Here is a 17405-nt window from a genome sequence, read left to right as displayed (position 1 = left end):
GTTATCTCTCCCTTTTTTTTTTTTCTTTTTTTTTTTTTTTTTTTGTCCTCTTTGTCCATCAATAAATGCTGAACTGCCATAGTCAGGATAGGTGTTAAAGTTATTGCAGGAGAGCAAGCACAACTTTCTTTAGAGATGTATTTACTTAAACTCTATAAACTTTAAACAACAATCAGCAAACAAAGATTAGGGAAAGTAGCACAGTGTCAATACCAGAAATAAGTTATAGGTACTAGAAATAAATTACAGGAAGCTAACCAGAATAAAAAGGAAGACTGCAGCCAAAACATCTGAAGGAGTGGGAGAAAAGATAAGTACTATTATTAGAGCACCCGAGATACAGGCTATTATTAGAGTACTCAAGTTAATTTTGTTACCCCTTTCTTCTCAGCAGTTTCTTTATGAGCTTATGCAGGAAAAATGTTGCTCTTCAACAGCACCCATGAAGCAACTTGTATTTTCTCCTTAAAACTCTTTTTCCTCTGAATTGTTTAACAGGTGTTCACTTGCAAGTGTCCTGAGACTCTGCCTGACACACTGTGGGCTCTCTACACTCCCATCTTTCTGCATTTGGTATCCTTTTCCTTCAGCTGTAAAATCACAGGGGTTTCTTTTAAAAAAAAGAGCTTTTTCAGTACTTCATAGAACAGTCCATGACTACTGTCATTAATGTTATGATTACAGAGTTATTTTTCTGTAGCTTGTATTTATTTAAATAAATAAGGCTTTAGAAATTTATACTGCTGCCCACCCTTATGGTACCTGGATATTTACAGTCAAAGCAATCCTGCCTTTAAGGATTGTAGCACAATTATTTGCCATGGCTGCAAGAAATCTGCATCTCTGGTAAGCAGCAACTCAGCCTAGCTGCTACCCTCTGGGCAGACAGGGCTCCCTGCCACTTATCCTGCACCCCTAGGTTTGACCCAAGAGGTGTGAGACCTACACAACATGCTGTTTTCTCCCTAGAGGCCAAACTAATAAGGGAAGGCAGTGTCACACCCTACCGAGAGCAGGAACAATTAATTGTCTCTCCACTAAGACATTTGTTATGGTATTAGTGCTGCTTGGCAGGGCAGCCTGTAAAATCACCACTTCCTTCCTTGTAGGTAGGAACTGCCCTTGTTAGTTTAGGCATTTAACTTTCTTCATGAGTAGGAAAGCCAAAGACAGAGGAGGAAGGAGTGGAATCCTAAATGATCTTTCCAGGCAGCCTCTTGCAGAGATGAGCAGTGCCAGTTTTCTCACCTGGGCTGTATTGCACAGGGGGTTAGGGTGTGCTGCTTCCCTGGATACACCATCACTAGGATACAGCATGCAGAACTCATCCCACAAAATTTGCTTTTTTCCCAGTTTTTAGCAAATCTATTTTCTCCAGAAGTCTGCCAACTGGCATGCTCTCCGTTTGTTGGTTTTCCTGTGGAATGTGAATCTGATTGACTGATGCACTGGAGAAATAATAGTCCAAGCCAGCTGTTTCTGTAAATTTCCAATGTTAGATTTCAGTGTGCTATTCCAGATCAGTAAATGGCAGGCACACATAGGATTCCCTTGAAAAATATCTTACTTCAGAGCTTAAGATCACCAAAAAAAAGCACAGTTTAATCCCTAAAAACCTCTGTATTTGCTTTCTGCCTTCTAGCTTTAGACTCAGAAGACTTCTTTTCTGAGTTTGACCCAGTGCTACCAGCAACTAGAAACTAAAGACAGGCCTAAACCTAGACACAAACATAATTTTAAGCTGTTTAGAATCTGGATGCATCTGTAGCTCAGACTAATCTTTGCTTTAGATATTAGCTGTCTCAACTGAGCAATTTCAACAAACGTCAGAGAGATTTGCGATTTTGATAATCAATGGATTTTCATAAATGCTACATGAGATACAAAACATAGTTCAAAAGCAGGTGCACATCAAGCTGATGAAGAAATTCTCACATGTGATCATTGCTGTTCAAAAAAATATCCGTATCCGGACAGCTCACTGAAACAACAAATCATTGTATACAAAAAAAGAACATTCATCAAGTAGCTGCTTTCTACGCGTGAATGAAATGGGCCTAGTGACAGGGAATTTCACAGGTGCTCAAGATGCTCAGCCTGTACCTAGAAGAGTCAACTTCTAGCACAGTCAGTTGTTTTGAAGAATGCAGGTGGAGTATCCAACAAAACTGTGCTTGAGAGGGATCATATTGTTTTAAAGCTTCAACCACATTCTCTCCTAGTGTAATAAAATAGCTGAGCCAACAGCAGTTGGTTGCGTGTTGTGACTGAAGCATGTTTGCAAGTTTTTGATTATACTGTCTTAGTTCAGAGATAAAGGCTGGATACTCCTGCTGCTCGCAAAGCAACAAGTAGTGTCAACAAGCATCTGGAGACAGTCCAGTGGCCCTCAACTGATACACTCTGCTACTTCTACCCACACAGATAACACAGATAAGAGAAAAACAGCAGGCAACAAGGAAAAGGAACACAATTTTAAATAAAAAAAGAAACCTGAGTAGCTGAAGTATACCTAAAGGAAATGAGATCACCATTTGCTTCAGATTCCAACCACAAACTGACAAGTAATCAAGAGTCATTAAAGTACAAGAATTTTTATGAATCACATTCGACTTAAAATCAGCTACTCTGGAAATTCCTGGGACTCATACAAGCTGTAATTTGAAAGAATAAGATTAAAAACCAAGCTCTATATTTTTAACTTCACGAATGGTGATAATGTAACATTTGAAATCTGTTGGTTTACATTTAAAAATCTATTGGTTTATTCAGTCATATCTGTTATTATCTAAAGAGCTAGAGGTAAACTGATTAAAAAAATTAACTTGGCTAATATCAAAGGGAGAATACAAAATGAAAGTGCCTGTGTTTTTAAAGGTGAAGCTAGAATATTCTGAAACAACTTTATAGTGGAAAATTTCCTTTAAACTTGTAACACATTTTATGACTGTCTTGAAATCCTTTCTGCCATAATCCAAAATTTCCTGTAGCCCAATACTGCTTGATTTTGAAGCCACATTCCAATACACAAAGCAGTTGTAAATATAGCTATATTCTTCATATTCTATACCCACACTTGGGGCTACTTAATTCAGTGACAAGCTATTTTCTTTTTAAAAACCCAAACAACAAACTATTATAATTTTGGAGATGACAAGTCATGTCAAAAGGTGTTTTCTCTAGCTTTTGTATTCTTGATCACTAACTAAATACTGAATGCGAGGCTTAACCCTGCTCTTTTATGTGAGATGACAGAGGTTTAGGCACACATAACTGCTCATATGCAAATTCAGACCTCTCTGTTCCTAATGCACCACGAGTAGAGAGGACTTGCAGATGATTTTTCTATTCCATGGGAAGTCATGTTGGCAAAACAGACATTTTACTAGTCAAAGGACTAATTCTGATATTACTTATATGTGATACAAACCAGATTGTGCTCCACACAACCACCAGGCTTAAGGCAATATAAAGCCTCAGGTGTATCTGAGCTCTGACTCTGAGAGCCTCTTGAACAGAAGGGACTGCTCCCCCTGCAATAAGCCCCATTACCTTCAGTGGGGGCTTGCAGAAGTGCCTGCTCACAGAGCCAGGATTTCAGGTTTAGGGAAGATTTCTAAGTATGGCTGTAAATTTAAGTGTGTAGAGATTCCTATTAGACTAGTGAGTGTCCCTGACTGAGAAAATCAGTGTGGAATATCAGGGTACCACAGTAAGGGATTTTTTTTCTGATAGAACAGCATTTCTGTGGCAGTTCTTTTTACTAATATTTAAAGGGTTACTTAACTCTTCATGAATTCTATCCTTCTGGGGTTTACTGATGGACCACCAGAATCAATGTGTGGTAGATGGTATTTTTCTTTAGTTTTAATATTTTATCATCAGCTGTGAAAATGAACACTGGAACTAATAATAACTCCACGCTGGCAACTTCTGCAAAACAATGTGAAACTCACAATCTCTTTCAGTGCACCACCATGAGATAAAAGCCCTGTATTTCTTTAAAAGCATTGGTGTCCTCATCTAGTTGGAATGGAATGCTATGTTTTCTAAATTTGATAAGTCAAGCTGGCAAATTAGTCTGAAATTTTCAAGTTACTTCAACTATAAAATAAAAGAATCTGCAAGATTTTTATTAGCAACCAAAAACTAAATCACATAATCACAGTAAACCAAGAACTGCCTGACTGTGTGTCTGATCCTACTAGCTCTTCAGGGTTGGATCAACTGCATCTGACCTCTGTTTGAGAGAAATACTATACAAGCGCAAGGCGTTCACAGACTTGGATCCCATGAGCAGCTCATAAAAGGTGTATACATTTTCTTTACCCTGTGCTATAATCCAGGTACAGACAAGAGAAATATATAAAGCCCTATTATTAACAGCCCTGACTATGTAAATGAGAGAATGACTTCAGATTATGGAATGCATTTTCTTGTTTAGATGCTGTACTTCTACTAAGATGGTAAAGTGTCTTTTACAAGGTCACCCATACCACTCCCTGTGGCACCTCTCTTTTCTTCAGAAGTCTTCCCCCCTTCCATCTTGCCCACACTCCTGCCAAATTCAGATAAGAGACCAAAGTGATGAAACCACAGACATGTATAAGGAAAAAGAACTAGAGAGTGGAAAGCAGAAAATGGCTCTCAAAATAAAAATAAAAAACCTGTTCACGGGTCTGTACAAGAACTTCTCTCTTAAGCCCCATGGCTTGTCATTAATCAGTACCTCCTGGGCAAATAAGGTCCACTGAGAGTCTTTCAGTAGGCATTTCATTTTGTTCACTGTTCTTCCCAAACAACTTTGATTTTGAGTTATGAAGACCTTCTTTTCCTCTGTCCTATCACGATCTTATTGTGGAGTGGCAACATGGCTTGCAACAGGGCCCTTCTAAACTCAGTACTGCATGTCTCAAGAACAAATCCTGACCCTGAAGCTACCGAAAGTCCCTTGGTAGCAGAACTGGTCCTATTTCACCCCTCCCACTTCCTGCATTTCCTATCTGTGCAGGCAGATCCAGCTTTCAGGTCAGGTGGCGGTCTTGCCAGAACTGCCAGGCTACAGATTTTCCAAGGTCTCTGTCTTAAGGCAGTGCACACAGCAAGGGTCCAAGGGTTTATTTCACCAGAAACCTCACTTCAGATCTTGTTGTGCCAGCCATTAGCCAGCTCAGTGAACTCAGGCACTGGAAATTATCTCATCCATTCCTGCTTCCCTAAGAGTCACTTAATGCTCATAGAGATCATGCAGCCTTGTTTGCTGTGAGATTACTTGCAGTATCAAAGCAAACTCATTTGCGGCTAGCTTGGATATCTCTCTGCTAAACCATAGTTTCAGTTCAATCATTCAGCTATAATTCATTCACCTGTCTAGGTGCAAATATTCAGATCAAAGGAATTTGATGGCACTAAAAGTGGTACTGTAAACCCATAGGAGTTTCTGATCAGTAACTGTTACCAGTTTGATGGAAACAAAGTGACACCACAGCCTGGGTCACTTCTCCTGGTGGCCTTTTATATATATTTTATCACTGAGAATAAAGTAATGCAGTACTTCAGTAAAACCTAAGTATATGACAAATGGTAGAAAAAGGGATTTTTGAATCTTGCAGTACCTTGTGCCAGAGTGCAGATAACAAAAGGTTTTGGCTCTTGGGCCTGGGAAACAAGCATGAACCATCAGGTTTTAGGGGGAAAATGACGAACAGGGGACATCTACACAGCTTGGTCAAAGGTTCAGGGAGATCCTTGCTCACACTACTACAGCACTTCTCAGGGAACCCAGATGCTCTAGGGTTGACTCTTTTTCCAGAGAGTTTGAGGAAGCCACCAAGGCCTAGCACCTCTTTCTTGGGAGCGTGGAGGAGGAAGGAGAGGAGCTGTGCAGCCCCAAGGAGTCCTTCTCTTCCTTGCACCTTGTCCTTTCCCTGCTCCCCCTGCTGAATCAAACCATGACCCATTTCTTCATTTGTTATGTGTAAGCTTGGTGTATTAAAATTCATTAAGTGAGTAAATGTTCCAGACTGCTTTTAAAATCTGGATTATTTGTCCACCCCTGGAATTTATTCCCTAGGATAAGTTTACTTCACAGCCAGACCTCTAAAGAGAGTGCCATGGGGATTCTACCTTGATATTTTCTGTCATTTCTTAAGAGGATCTAATTGCTTCTGATGTTGATATATTCAGTCACCACATAGAGAGAGAAAAATGACTCTCCTGCAATTCAGAAAGATTTGTTCCTTACCTATGTTCATTTTTGGACTTCCAGCTTGAGCTGTTTCTCTTGACTTAGTTCCTGCCATTCAGTGAAGTGAATTCAGTGTGCTTTTGGCAGATGTGAGGTCTGTTCTGATGTGAGCTTGAAGATCTGAACAGAAAGGAATAGAGAATGTAAGCACCAGTACCCAAATAAAGGCATGATTATGCCACAGGCTTGACACAAATAGAAGGTGGGGAGGGAAGAAGAAAGCTAAGCCATACTCATACTAGTGAAGTTAGATGTCAAACATAAAAGGGTGGTCTCCTCAAGCTATGAATTGTCCAATTATGAAAACATTCCTCCTTGGGGATATTCAGGTCAACTCCTGCTCTGACCTGGCCTCTGAAGAAACTGCTCTTCATCAGCTACATAGCCTTAGGAGACCTGCCTCAGCTTAGTCACCTGCACTACCTAAAGGTAAACCCTATGAATATACCCACAAATACTACGTACTGGTTTACTGTTATTCACTGTGTTGCTACAACATCACAGCATAATGTGAAAAATCACATTTGACTGGGCTAGGAAATACTATCTATTTTGCTGGGCATGCATTCTTAGATAGACATCTATCAGTTCACATGTCCATCCACATCTTATGAAATGACCTCAGTCTGAATATTTCTTTGGAAGACAGAAAGTATGGGAAAACCAGAACCAATGTTTCGGGACCTGAAGATTGCTCAGGGGCAAGGGAGCTTGTAAGCAGCTTTGGAGTAGATGAGTTTAGCCCCTGCTGTGAGCCCCGTGTCCTAATAGATTCCAGCTGGTACGAGGAACGCACCCTTCTCGCCCCGAATGTCCTGTGTTTCAGCTGAAGGCAGCTTTCTGTTCTCTGAAAAAACGTTCAGTGCTTCAAGCACGCATTCTGGCCCAATACCCCCTCCCAGTGGGCTGTGTTTAACCCACACCTGAATCAATTTAATCCTCTATTAATTAAAAAATCATTTTTGCTTCTCTCATTATGGGTAGTCCCATATATATAAAATACACCACGCGTTTTCGTATCTCTAGGCGTGTTTCAACACAAGTCATTCTTCTCATAGCTTTCCCTCACATTTCTCTTTTTTTTTTTTTTTTTAATGCCTCTAAGAAATTGCTGCCGCGGGGAAGCCAAGGAGCCCCTTACAGAAATCTAACTCCGAACGAAGTTGTTTGTTCACCCTGACCGTACTCCCCAACCCCCGAAACCAAAAAAAGCAGCATTTAAAATTTCCCCCTTGAGTCACGCCAGCAGCTTTTCCTTGCAGCGAGGTAAGCGCCGAGGCGTTCGCGGGTCCCGGGGAGAGGGGGGCGGGCACAACCTCGCCCCGGGGCGGTGGCAGCGGCGGCCCCGCCCCAGCTCGGCTTTTATAGCGCCCGCCCGGCGCGGGGCCGCCAGCAGCTGCTGCTCTGCGTCTGCCCTCCCGCACTGACCCCAGCTCGACACCTCCTCATCTCGCGGCCTCCCGCGCTGGTAAGTGCGATGCCTTTAATAACCGAATTATGACTCAAGGGCAAAAAAGCCGCGTCTAAGTCGAACTGAATTAAGTGCTTGCTCTTTAAATTTTAAAAAAACCAGTACGATCTCATGTGATGCAGTATTTCAGTGTTGGGGACGATCTGTTCTGCATGCTACAGTATATTGTAATTTTCACAAGAAAGCAATGGTACTGCTATTTGTGATGCTAAGGCTGGGCCTGAGAAACTAATTTTGGTAACAAATAACAAATTACTTGCATAGCTGCTGAATGTGCTAAAAATTATCTTAATGTGAGTAATGCTTAAGGGAAAAGATATCTGCTGAAATCACACCTGAATCTGAAAAGCCTGATTTACCAAGTCCAAGTACCTGAGGCACGATTTGCTTTCTTGCATTATGAAACCTGCTTATAAGCAAAGGGTGCTTCTATCTACATTAGCATTTTGGTTTGCATCACACCAGCTTTTTTCAAATGAATCCAGTGATCCTCTCTATTCCCCTTGTTTTGGTTCATGCCACCGAATAGCTTTAGACTACTTGCACTGTAGTTCTTCCAAATAAAACCAAATGGGAAGATGTGTTCCAGGTATCAGCAGGTGTTCAACCTGCAAGACCAAACTAGAACTAGTCCAACACAGAAACCTCTGAAGCAGATACGGTGTGGAGCAGGTCTTCAGCACCAACTCAGTTCTGCATACTCTCTCCTACTGTATCGCACTGCTTGCCAATGTAAATATAACTACGATTCCCATGGAATCTTTTAAAAATCAAGTTTTCCAGTTTTCTAGAACTGAGGACACTTTAAAAAAATATAAAAATTCCATTACTTAGATTGCAATTTAGAAAAGACATCTTGGTACTTTATAGCTCTCTTCTCCCATTGTTTTTACAAGATAGGTTTTTTTAACAGTCACTCTTGGGAAGATTGCTATACATGCTTGGCTACAAGATCCAGCTGCATATAAGAAACCAAGGCAGAATATGTTCTAAGCCTCTCTGGTACTGTAAATAAGTGAGGTAACATCAGGACCAGACTTCCAAGAGTTTACAGTGGTCAGAGGCGCTCAGTGAGGTGGCCAGGCTTATGCAAGAGCCTAGCAACAACAAGATGCAGTCAGCAACTACAGAGGTAATGAAGAAAGGAGCTTTCCCTTTCATACCCTAAATGTGGATGTTCAGTGCTTTTGTTGCAAGGTAGTAATAATCGATTAAATAGGTACAAACAGCTGGACAGCAACTAAAGTGTTAGTCCACACTGCAGATACTGAGTATGGACTTTTCCAATTTCCCTTTTCCCACTTCATTTAGACTCTAAAAAAATCTGGTTGTATTGCTAAATGTAAAAACAGACAAACAAAAAAACCCCACCCTACCTCCCCACCCCCCAAAACCAAAAAAACTTCAAACAATAACCTCTAATTTAATATATGGAAATGATAAGCAGATATTCCACAACAAGTCAGTGCTTAATTCTTCTGTCAATTGTGTTGTGATTCTTCTGAAACCAACTGAACACAACAGAAATAAGAAAGCTGACACTGCAAGCTACAACATGACACTAAGTTCCTCTTTTATTTTCAGAATCAAAATAATACAGATAGAAGAGGAACGAAGTGAGAAGTTAACTAACAACATGAAGTTACTCATCTTCTTCACAGTAACTCTGGGCACACTTGTCATGGGACTAGATTCTGTAAGTTTTGAAATAAATGGTGGGGGTGTTCACTTGGAACAGCTTGTGGCTTCGATTATACTTCTGCTTTGGACGGTGTAGTTGGCTTTTAACTTGAATTCTCCTTTTTGCTTCCTTTGCATGTACATATACATCTGCTGCATATATACCTCCAAGAAACATGTTTTTGAACACTTTAGGTTTTCTTCTGATTTTGCTCCACCCTAAGATGTCTGCTAGCATTCAAATAGTGAAGACATTGTGGAATAACCAAGAAATCTAGCTTTTCTGTTTTTTTTTCTTAATGCAATTTAGATCTGGACACTGAGTATCAAGAGCTCACTGGTCTTTCACGGAGGTGGATATTAGGTCTTAACTACATTTCCATCTCCCCTACTTGAAAGTGTAATGCTAAAAAAGGAGCAACAGATATGAATTTGAATATTTTTGACTATCAACTTGTATGACAATTGGTATCTACCAGCAGAGCCATTCACCAACGTTATAGAATTATATTCTTACCATTACTTGTTTTTAACTCAGGCAAGCCCACCTGACCTCTGGGAAAAGCATACTAAACGCCTAATCTTATTTAATTCCATGGAGAAAGAAATATCCAGCCTGCAAAGCAGAGGCAGGATCTGAAGTGCAGGGCAAGAGTCCATTGTTGTATAAATCTACTGGCTTTTATTCCACGGCACAAACATGAAGCACCAAGGTCACCAAAATGACAGAGGCAGCTGGAGAATGTTGCATCTTTGCTGCACTGCTTTGGTGGCTGAGAGGTGGAGAGGGAGAAGTTCCCTTGCCCGTTTTAAGGACACTGATTGTTGAGAGCTCTTTAGGTACTTATAGCAGAGATAACTGCAATGCTGATCTGATGCAGTGGACCAGCTTGGTGGGGTTTTTCTAAGAGTTTTTTGTGTGGTGTGGGTTTTTTGTTGTTTGGTGGTTTTGGTGGGGTTTTATTTTCCCCCCATTCTGCTTTGCTCAAGTAGAGTTCCACTTATTATTCACATCCAGATACCACAGAGCAGGTTCAGCTGTTAACTACATGCAAAAACCTAAACTATTGAAGGTATGCAGTAGGGAACAGTGCTTTGGCCTGTAAAAGATGATCAAACCACATAAAAGAAACCATTTCCTTAAAATCCTTTTTTCTTTTCTCTTAGGTTTATAGCAAGAAACACTACAAGCTGTCATATAAACACAGATCAGATCACAAGGGTAAATATCTGCCTGTTCTCCTTGAACCTAAAAAACCGCTTGTTATCCTGCAATTACATCTTCATACAAGAAGGAAGACTCTTAATGATACTTAAACACCCAAAACTTAGTTTGCAACAACATTTCACTTCATCATTCAAATGTTTTATCTTTTGTCTAATTAGTGATGTCCTTTTCTTGCAGAATGCCATTGTTTGAATGGAGGAACCTGCATTACCTATTACCTCTTCAGCGGAATTAATCGTTGCATATGTCCAGAAGGATACACTGGAATTCACTGTGAACTAGGTAGAGTATCTATCTTCTTTAATACTAAATAAATTGATTAAAGGATCTAAAAAGATAGGCAAATCATGAATATGAAATGCCAAGTGAAAGTATTACCCATAAACATGTGACTGGAAATCCTTTAGCCCCTTATGCTAACAGGCCAAGTGAGGAGGAACAACTAAATATTGGTGCAAAATCAGGATCTCTGATTTTTTTTTTTTTTTTTTGTCCCTGTCTCCTCACTAATGTTGCCTACCTCCCAAATGTTTTAGTTGGGGGTGGAAAAAAGTGAACTTGTTTGGGAGTGTTCAGAAGCAGAAGAACTGATTATATTGTGAAGTACACTGAAACTATTAAAGAAGCAATATGCATGCTTTAAAGCATAAGATACTTGATGCTCAAAATTAATTTAGAACAAATTTAATAAGAATATATAAACAGTCCAGATTTTGCATCATCTATTTTCAAGTGTAATGCATGAACTTTTTTCTTATTAGAAGGATCCATACAGATTATGTCTGTCTCAGAAAAATTATAAACAAGAATGTGCTGCTAACAAAAGATTTATTTTCTCAGACACTGAAAGAATATGCTATACTGAGAATGGGGAGGACTACAGAGGAATGGCAACAGGAGACAAATGTCTGCCATGGGACCTTCCCTCAGTAATCAGTAGGGGTCATTACCATGCTCGCTTGAAGAACGCTTTGCAGCTTGGACTGGGCAAACACAGCTACTGCAGGTAAGAAAAGCATTACTCTTCCTGGGATGACTTCTATTGTCACAGCCCCAGAAGTGCCTCAAGTGATGGTACTTGTTTTAAAAAAATAGCAAAATATTACAGAGATTAATTTTGACTAAAAATATTCAGAATGTGACTTTTTGAAGTGTCTAGAGTTCTCGCTTACCACTGAAGCTGATTGTACTGCAAAATTAATAGTATGTAATAGTCAGGTTTTAATTATTTTCTTTGGCATATCTTGCAACTGAACACTTCTGGCCTTTTCAGGACTGTTAGAATTCTAAGACACTATAATTATTTTTTTGAAACTATCTTTATGAAAAGAACACTTCCTTGTCTTCTAGAAATCCAAATGGAAGGAACAGGCCCTGGTGTTACACCAAAAAGGGATTCACCATTCAAGAAACACCCTGCAACATAGAGAAGTGTGGTAAGTAACATTAGTTTCAAGACAACTGGTTGGTTTTGGTTTTTTTCGGGGTTTTTTTGATAGCACAAGGTTGGTCCTTAGTTGTAAGGACATCTAAACAAAATTCTTCTTTCTATAGGGCATGCATGTGGTCAAAGGAGCATCAGCAAATACTTCAAGATTGTTGGTGGAAGTCAGGCAGAGGTTGAGTCTCAGCCTTGGATAGCTGGCATCTTCCAAAACATAAGGGGCATCGACCACTTTTTGTGTGGTGGCAGCCTTATTGACCCTTGCTGGGTGCTTACAGCAGCACATTGTTTTCATAATCCGTAAGTTTACAGTTCCACATCCTTCTTATTTGCAAGTTCTTCAACTGATTCCTTTGTGCGACACTTGCTGAGCAATCCTTCAAAATGTATGTTAGTGTATGTTAGTAAGAGTGTTCTTTTTGAGTAAAACAAGAAGAGCAGCCATAAATATTAAGCCTCTGGGAGTCCAAGTCTAGCAGAATGAGCTAGCAAGATGCTAAAGTTTTGGTGGATTATGCAATTTAAACAATTTTAGCCTAAATTGGAGCCAGGGTTTCATTTTACCTTGGCTGTTCCCAAAACTTAGAAGTTGTACTGAAAGGTGATGAGCAATAAATTTATGCGTGGTTTTTGTTGTTTTTTCTGTGGAAAGGTGATCCTTCTGGCATCCTGCAGAGGATTCTCATCACCAATGCCTGGCATTAGTAGCAGCTAGCTAGGTGTGCATTTCAAAATGCCTGAACATCTATCTTAATCCCTTCAAATGGAAAATCTGGATGCTTTTCTTTAGCATAGTGGACCAACTTTCAAAGCTGACTACATCTTGCTTTTTCTTGTCAGCATGAAAGTAAACAGGAAATGGAACTGGGACTGGATCTAAACTGTTGACGTCACTCTTAGAAACTAGTAGTCTTCACAAATATCTTTTATTTTCACTCAGGTCAAAAAAAACACAAGACAAATCCATCTATAAAGTCTTCCTTGGAAAGTCCATACTGAATGTTACTGATGATAAGGAACAAGTATTCATGGTTGATGACATCATCTCTCACCCTGACTTTACCGATGACACAGGTGGCAATGAGAATGATATTGGTAAGTGTCATCTTAATATGAGCCTTTAAAACACTGAGGATAGCTGAAGACTACATAATTGTGGCACACATCTTCTAAAATAAGTAGAGTCAGAGATGAGATGAAGGGGAACAGGAACTAGGTGTTTCTGAGAACTAGGCCTGTGCTGAGCAAGACTTTTCCACTTGTATAAATTTGGGTTGTGGCACATGTCAGGCGCATTACCTGGCACACAGTCAACTATAAGCCTGTCTTATCTCTGGATCTGTACAAGGCGTGGCTTTTTCATAAGCATCCCATTTCTACCATCTTATTCTATGTCTACAAAAGATCACACTGTACGTATAATAAATAATGAAAAAATGCACGCACAGTAGGTTTCATCATATGAATGGGAATGCCATATCAGGTACCACATTAGCTGAAGGTTATCCTGAATTAATCCAGACTTCCATAAGTCTCTGGCTTTCACAAACCTATCCCTAAACCAACAAAGTCAGAGATGGGTTTTTGCAACTTGCACCGAACAGACTTGCCACTCTTGCACTTGACATTTAGAACTCTACCACTCTGTCCAAATTCCTGCTGCTAAGGAAAAAGATTAGAAGAATAGTTTCATAAGCCCTTCTGAGAAGAACAATATAAAATGTCCCCTCTTCAGCAAGGCAATGGGTGCTATCCTCTACAGCCAGTCAGGAAGTTGAGGTTTTAAAACATCTGAAGACATACTTGCCAAAGAATCTTCCCTGAGCTATCAGCCCCTAATCCATTCAGGAAGGAAGTTCAAATTGGAATGTTTGCCAATTTTAGAGCTGGGAAATTAATTTTATTGTTACTATATAATGACCCAGTGTCATTCCAAAAGCAATAAGAAGAACCATGTGTAACCAGAACTAAACGTAACTGCAACTATTCCTGTTAGCTGTACCCAGTACTCCTACTGTCAAAACTTGAGGGGAAAAACTTGTTTTACATATCTAACTGTATCTTCTCTGACTTGTTTCTTAGCTCTGATAAGGATAAGAACAACTTCTGGACAGTGTGCAGTAGAATCCAAATATGTCAGAACAGTCTGCTTGCCAGAGAAGAACATCTACTTACAAGACAATACCCGGTGTGAAATATCAGGCTATGGAAAACAAGATTTTTGTAAGTGAATGACTTCTCTTTCCAAAGTTGTATTTCCACAGTGCGGGAACTGGATGGGTTTTATACTATGACCCACAAAGGATTAAAAAGATTTCTTTCTATTCTATGTACTTCCAGTGCATCTCTGAAAGATGATCTTTGCTATCATCTTATCTAGTTGTCCATGGCATTTCTTATCTAATGCTTCTTATGCTTGTCAACAATACAAAGTAAGCCAAGATGTAAAACACAGCAATTTTTTCATTCCTGATGTGGTGAAGAATAGAAAAAAATTAAAGCTGTGTTGGAGTATTAACAAAGGATTTCATTTGTGTAGAACTTCCTTCAAAAACTATCAAACTCTTTCTCTCTAAAACCCAAGCTTTATAATTTGCATGTGGAACACTTGTTTTTCTCTTTAAAACTTACTAATTAACAGTAGAAGTAAACCAATACTGCATAAGTTGGAAATAAGAGCCTCAAATCAGAACTGGAATAGTTATGCTAATTTCTTTTAAGTGCTGAAAGTGTGTGTTATGGGGTTTTTTGTTTGTTTTTTGTCTTGGATGGTGAAAATAGTTAAATAATCTTTTGTTTGCAGATGACATCTACTATGCTCAAAGACTGATGTCGGCCACTGTGAACTTAGTATCACAGGAAAAATGCAAGAAATACTATGACAATATCAGAGTAACTGATAACATGGTCTGTGCTGGAGATCCTGTATGGGTGACTGATGCATGCAAGGTAAAACTGGTTTGTTTTATCTTCTGAAGATTTTTAAATGCATGTATACTATATGGATCAGCTGGTGGCATCTTGTAATTCTACTAGTCAGAAGAGTCTCTCTATGTAGCTTGGTACATTGGCTTTGGCCTTATATCCAATAGCCTAATATCTGTGATTATAAACTTGGAGTGTTGTGTGCAAGGTAACCATTCTCTCTTTGCCCTGCTATGGGGGAACTAGAGAACTGCTTACCTTGCATATTGTGTTTAAATCGCAGCAGATGCTGAGCCTTCTGCTCCATCTATACAGTGTTCTCAAAAATCATAGCTTTAGCTCAGTGGTATTTACTAGCTTGTTTCACTCTAGAACAACAAGAATCACAGGCTCCCTGTTATAAAGGCTCCATCTGCAGAAAATGCCCTAATATGTTCTCTTTCCATTGTCAGGGAGATTCCGGTGGCCCCATGGTCTGTGAGCACAATGGCAGGATGATGCTTTATGGGATTGTCAGCTGGGGAGATGGCTGTGCAAAGGCAAACAAGCCTGGCGTTTACACCAGAGTTACTCGATACCTTAACTGGATTGATTCCAATATGAATGCAGTAATTGCCAAGAGTCATTTTCTTCCTGAACCAAAATGACCTTTTTTCTACAGCTGGACTCAAATGAACAAAATTAAGCTTATACTGATGCCAGGACACTAAAGTCCTGAATGTCACGAGGCTTTCCTTTTAAATGCTTGTGTGGTCTGCCACTCACATCAGTGTTCCTGAGGCAGAGAGATGGCTGACATATTATTTTACTACTATGAATTACCTGAAAACCACTCAGTGGGAAGCTAAAATATTTAACATTTAAATGATTATTCCCATGCATGATACTATGCATATCAAGTTATGTGTCTACTTTATTTATGAATTGGCATTTGGTCTGGAAGTATTAGTACAGTTTTAATTTAACTCAAGTATTCATTTTACACATGGCCTGAGTCTAAAATCTTTCCTCATCACACTGAACAATACCAAGACTCAAGTCCTAGAAACCTAACCTGTTAAGACCAGTACTGAGAGGGTGATAAGGCTTTGCATCAGAAAGTGGAAGAAACTGCATCAGCATTCTTATCACTAATGTGTCAAGAAGGACCAAAGTCTACTTAGACTGAGGCAACCCCTGGTGTACAGTGTCATTTGCTGTAGACCCTATGTATAGCAAAATCTGATGGATGGCACATGTGGCTGTCAGCATTACAAACTCTCAACGTATTCTACTTAAAAACTGTGCTGCAAGGCGGCAAACGAATCTTGACTGGACTTCCAGGTCACATCTGAAGGTGTCCGGGTCCCCTGGAAAGTCTGATTGTGCAACCTTTCTATATATGCAAGTCTGATTGTGCAACCTATGCACCCAGGAGAGGATTTAAGGACTTGGCACCTGTTGAATGCTGCATATGTCAAAAGTCAGAAGTCTACTTCCATTCATTTACCTGATATTATACGAAAACTACTTCTTTTTTCCCCCAAGACTTACTGGTTTTATTTTTAAAATTGTCTTTGTTTTATAGATTGGAATTATTTGTATGAGGGCTGGAACCTCAAACTTTATTTAATTATTTTTACTGTGTTTAACTTATTATTTGTATTAAGAATGTTAAAATATCATTAAAAAAATCTGTTATTCTTATGCATCTGTTTCTCCTCTCTTGAAAGGGGAAGGGTATGATTTGGAGGAACTGCCATTATTAAATTCTAATCTGAACTGGTAAAACCATAAATGTTTGAACTTTCTATTTATTAAAACATTCCATATGAGAAATTAATGTCCTCTACTCTGGGTTAGAGTGCTAGAAAACTGTGCGTACACTAGCAAGACAGCATAGGATAAGCAACAGTGCTGAGGACCGAATATCCATGCTGTTTAGGCTTCACCCTAAGGAATACATTTCTCATACTCCAGAACTGCTCTGCAATAAGATCCAAATTACTTTGTGGGAGGGAGCAAGAGATAAGTTTCAAAAGTTCACTCATTAACTTAACTAAATGCTACTGCATGTGGAAAAATGCAATGCAGCAATATCATAGAAAGGTGCTAAAAGGAAAGTGATAGTTTCAGCTTTCCTCAGTACTTCTTTGTGGACACTAATTTTCAAAAAGAAGCATTTGCAGTTAACTTCAAGTATTGCTAAGTGAAATCTGAGGTAGTAGAAATTATATCTGAAGAGCAAGATTTATTTATATTTCAGTTTATTTTCCTTTTCAAGAAAGAAGTTTAACTGGAAGAGAATTCATAGTACAGAGCGCTAAGAGCAAAGAAATACTTAAAGCTAATTCCCTTTATAATTCTGGATAAAATGTCACAATTAAACTCAAAGGAAGTCCTTACTGAAGATGATACATTCTTTTGTTTG

At 39.3% G+C, this 17405-nt stretch overlaps 1 protein-coding gene and 1 long non-coding RNA gene across 3 annotated transcripts in view; one reads left to right on the top strand and one right to left on the bottom strand.

Annotated features, from left to right (window-relative positions):
- Nucleotides 1-17405, bottom strand: part of LOC126042728 (uncharacterized) — a 71469-nt gene that overhangs the window by 50339 nt on the left and 3725 nt on the right. The window contains exon 2 of the long non-coding RNA XR_007507273.1: nucleotides 6245-6367. This is a non-coding gene — a long non-coding RNA (uncharacterized LOC126042728). The remainder of the gene's footprint in view (nucleotides 1-6244; nucleotides 6368-17405) is intronic.
- PLAU (plasminogen activator, urokinase) lies at nucleotides 7651-16647 on the top strand. 2 transcript variants are annotated; one of them, XM_049810305.1, is made up of 11 exons: nucleotides 7651-7715; nucleotides 9303-9414; nucleotides 10566-10620; nucleotides 10804-10908; nucleotides 11467-11632; nucleotides 11977-12062; nucleotides 12181-12370; nucleotides 13011-13165; nucleotides 14153-14293; nucleotides 14874-15019; nucleotides 15448-16647. In XM_049810305.1, the coding sequence occupies exons 2-11, from the start codon at nucleotides 9355-9357 to the stop codon at nucleotides 15640-15642; spliced, it is 1299 nt and encodes a 432-aa protein (XP_049666262.1). In that variant the 5' UTR covers nucleotides 7651-7715; nucleotides 9303-9354; the 3' UTR covers nucleotides 15643-16647. The 2 variants fall into 2 exon arrangements, with proteins under 2 accessions (XP_049666262.1, XP_049666263.1); XM_049810306.1 differs by lacking the exon at nucleotides 7651-7715 and having other exon boundaries at nucleotides 9360-10471.

Source organism: Accipiter gentilis, chromosome 9 (genome assembly GCF_929443795.1).
Source record: "Accipiter gentilis chromosome 9, bAccGen1.1, whole genome shotgun sequence".
In the NCBI taxonomy this organism is placed as follows: domain Eukaryota; kingdom Metazoa; phylum Chordata; class Aves; order Accipitriformes; family Accipitridae; genus Astur; species Astur gentilis.
The sequence above is the reverse complement of the archived record's forward strand: the minus strand, read 5'-3'. Positions and strand labels throughout refer to the sequence as shown.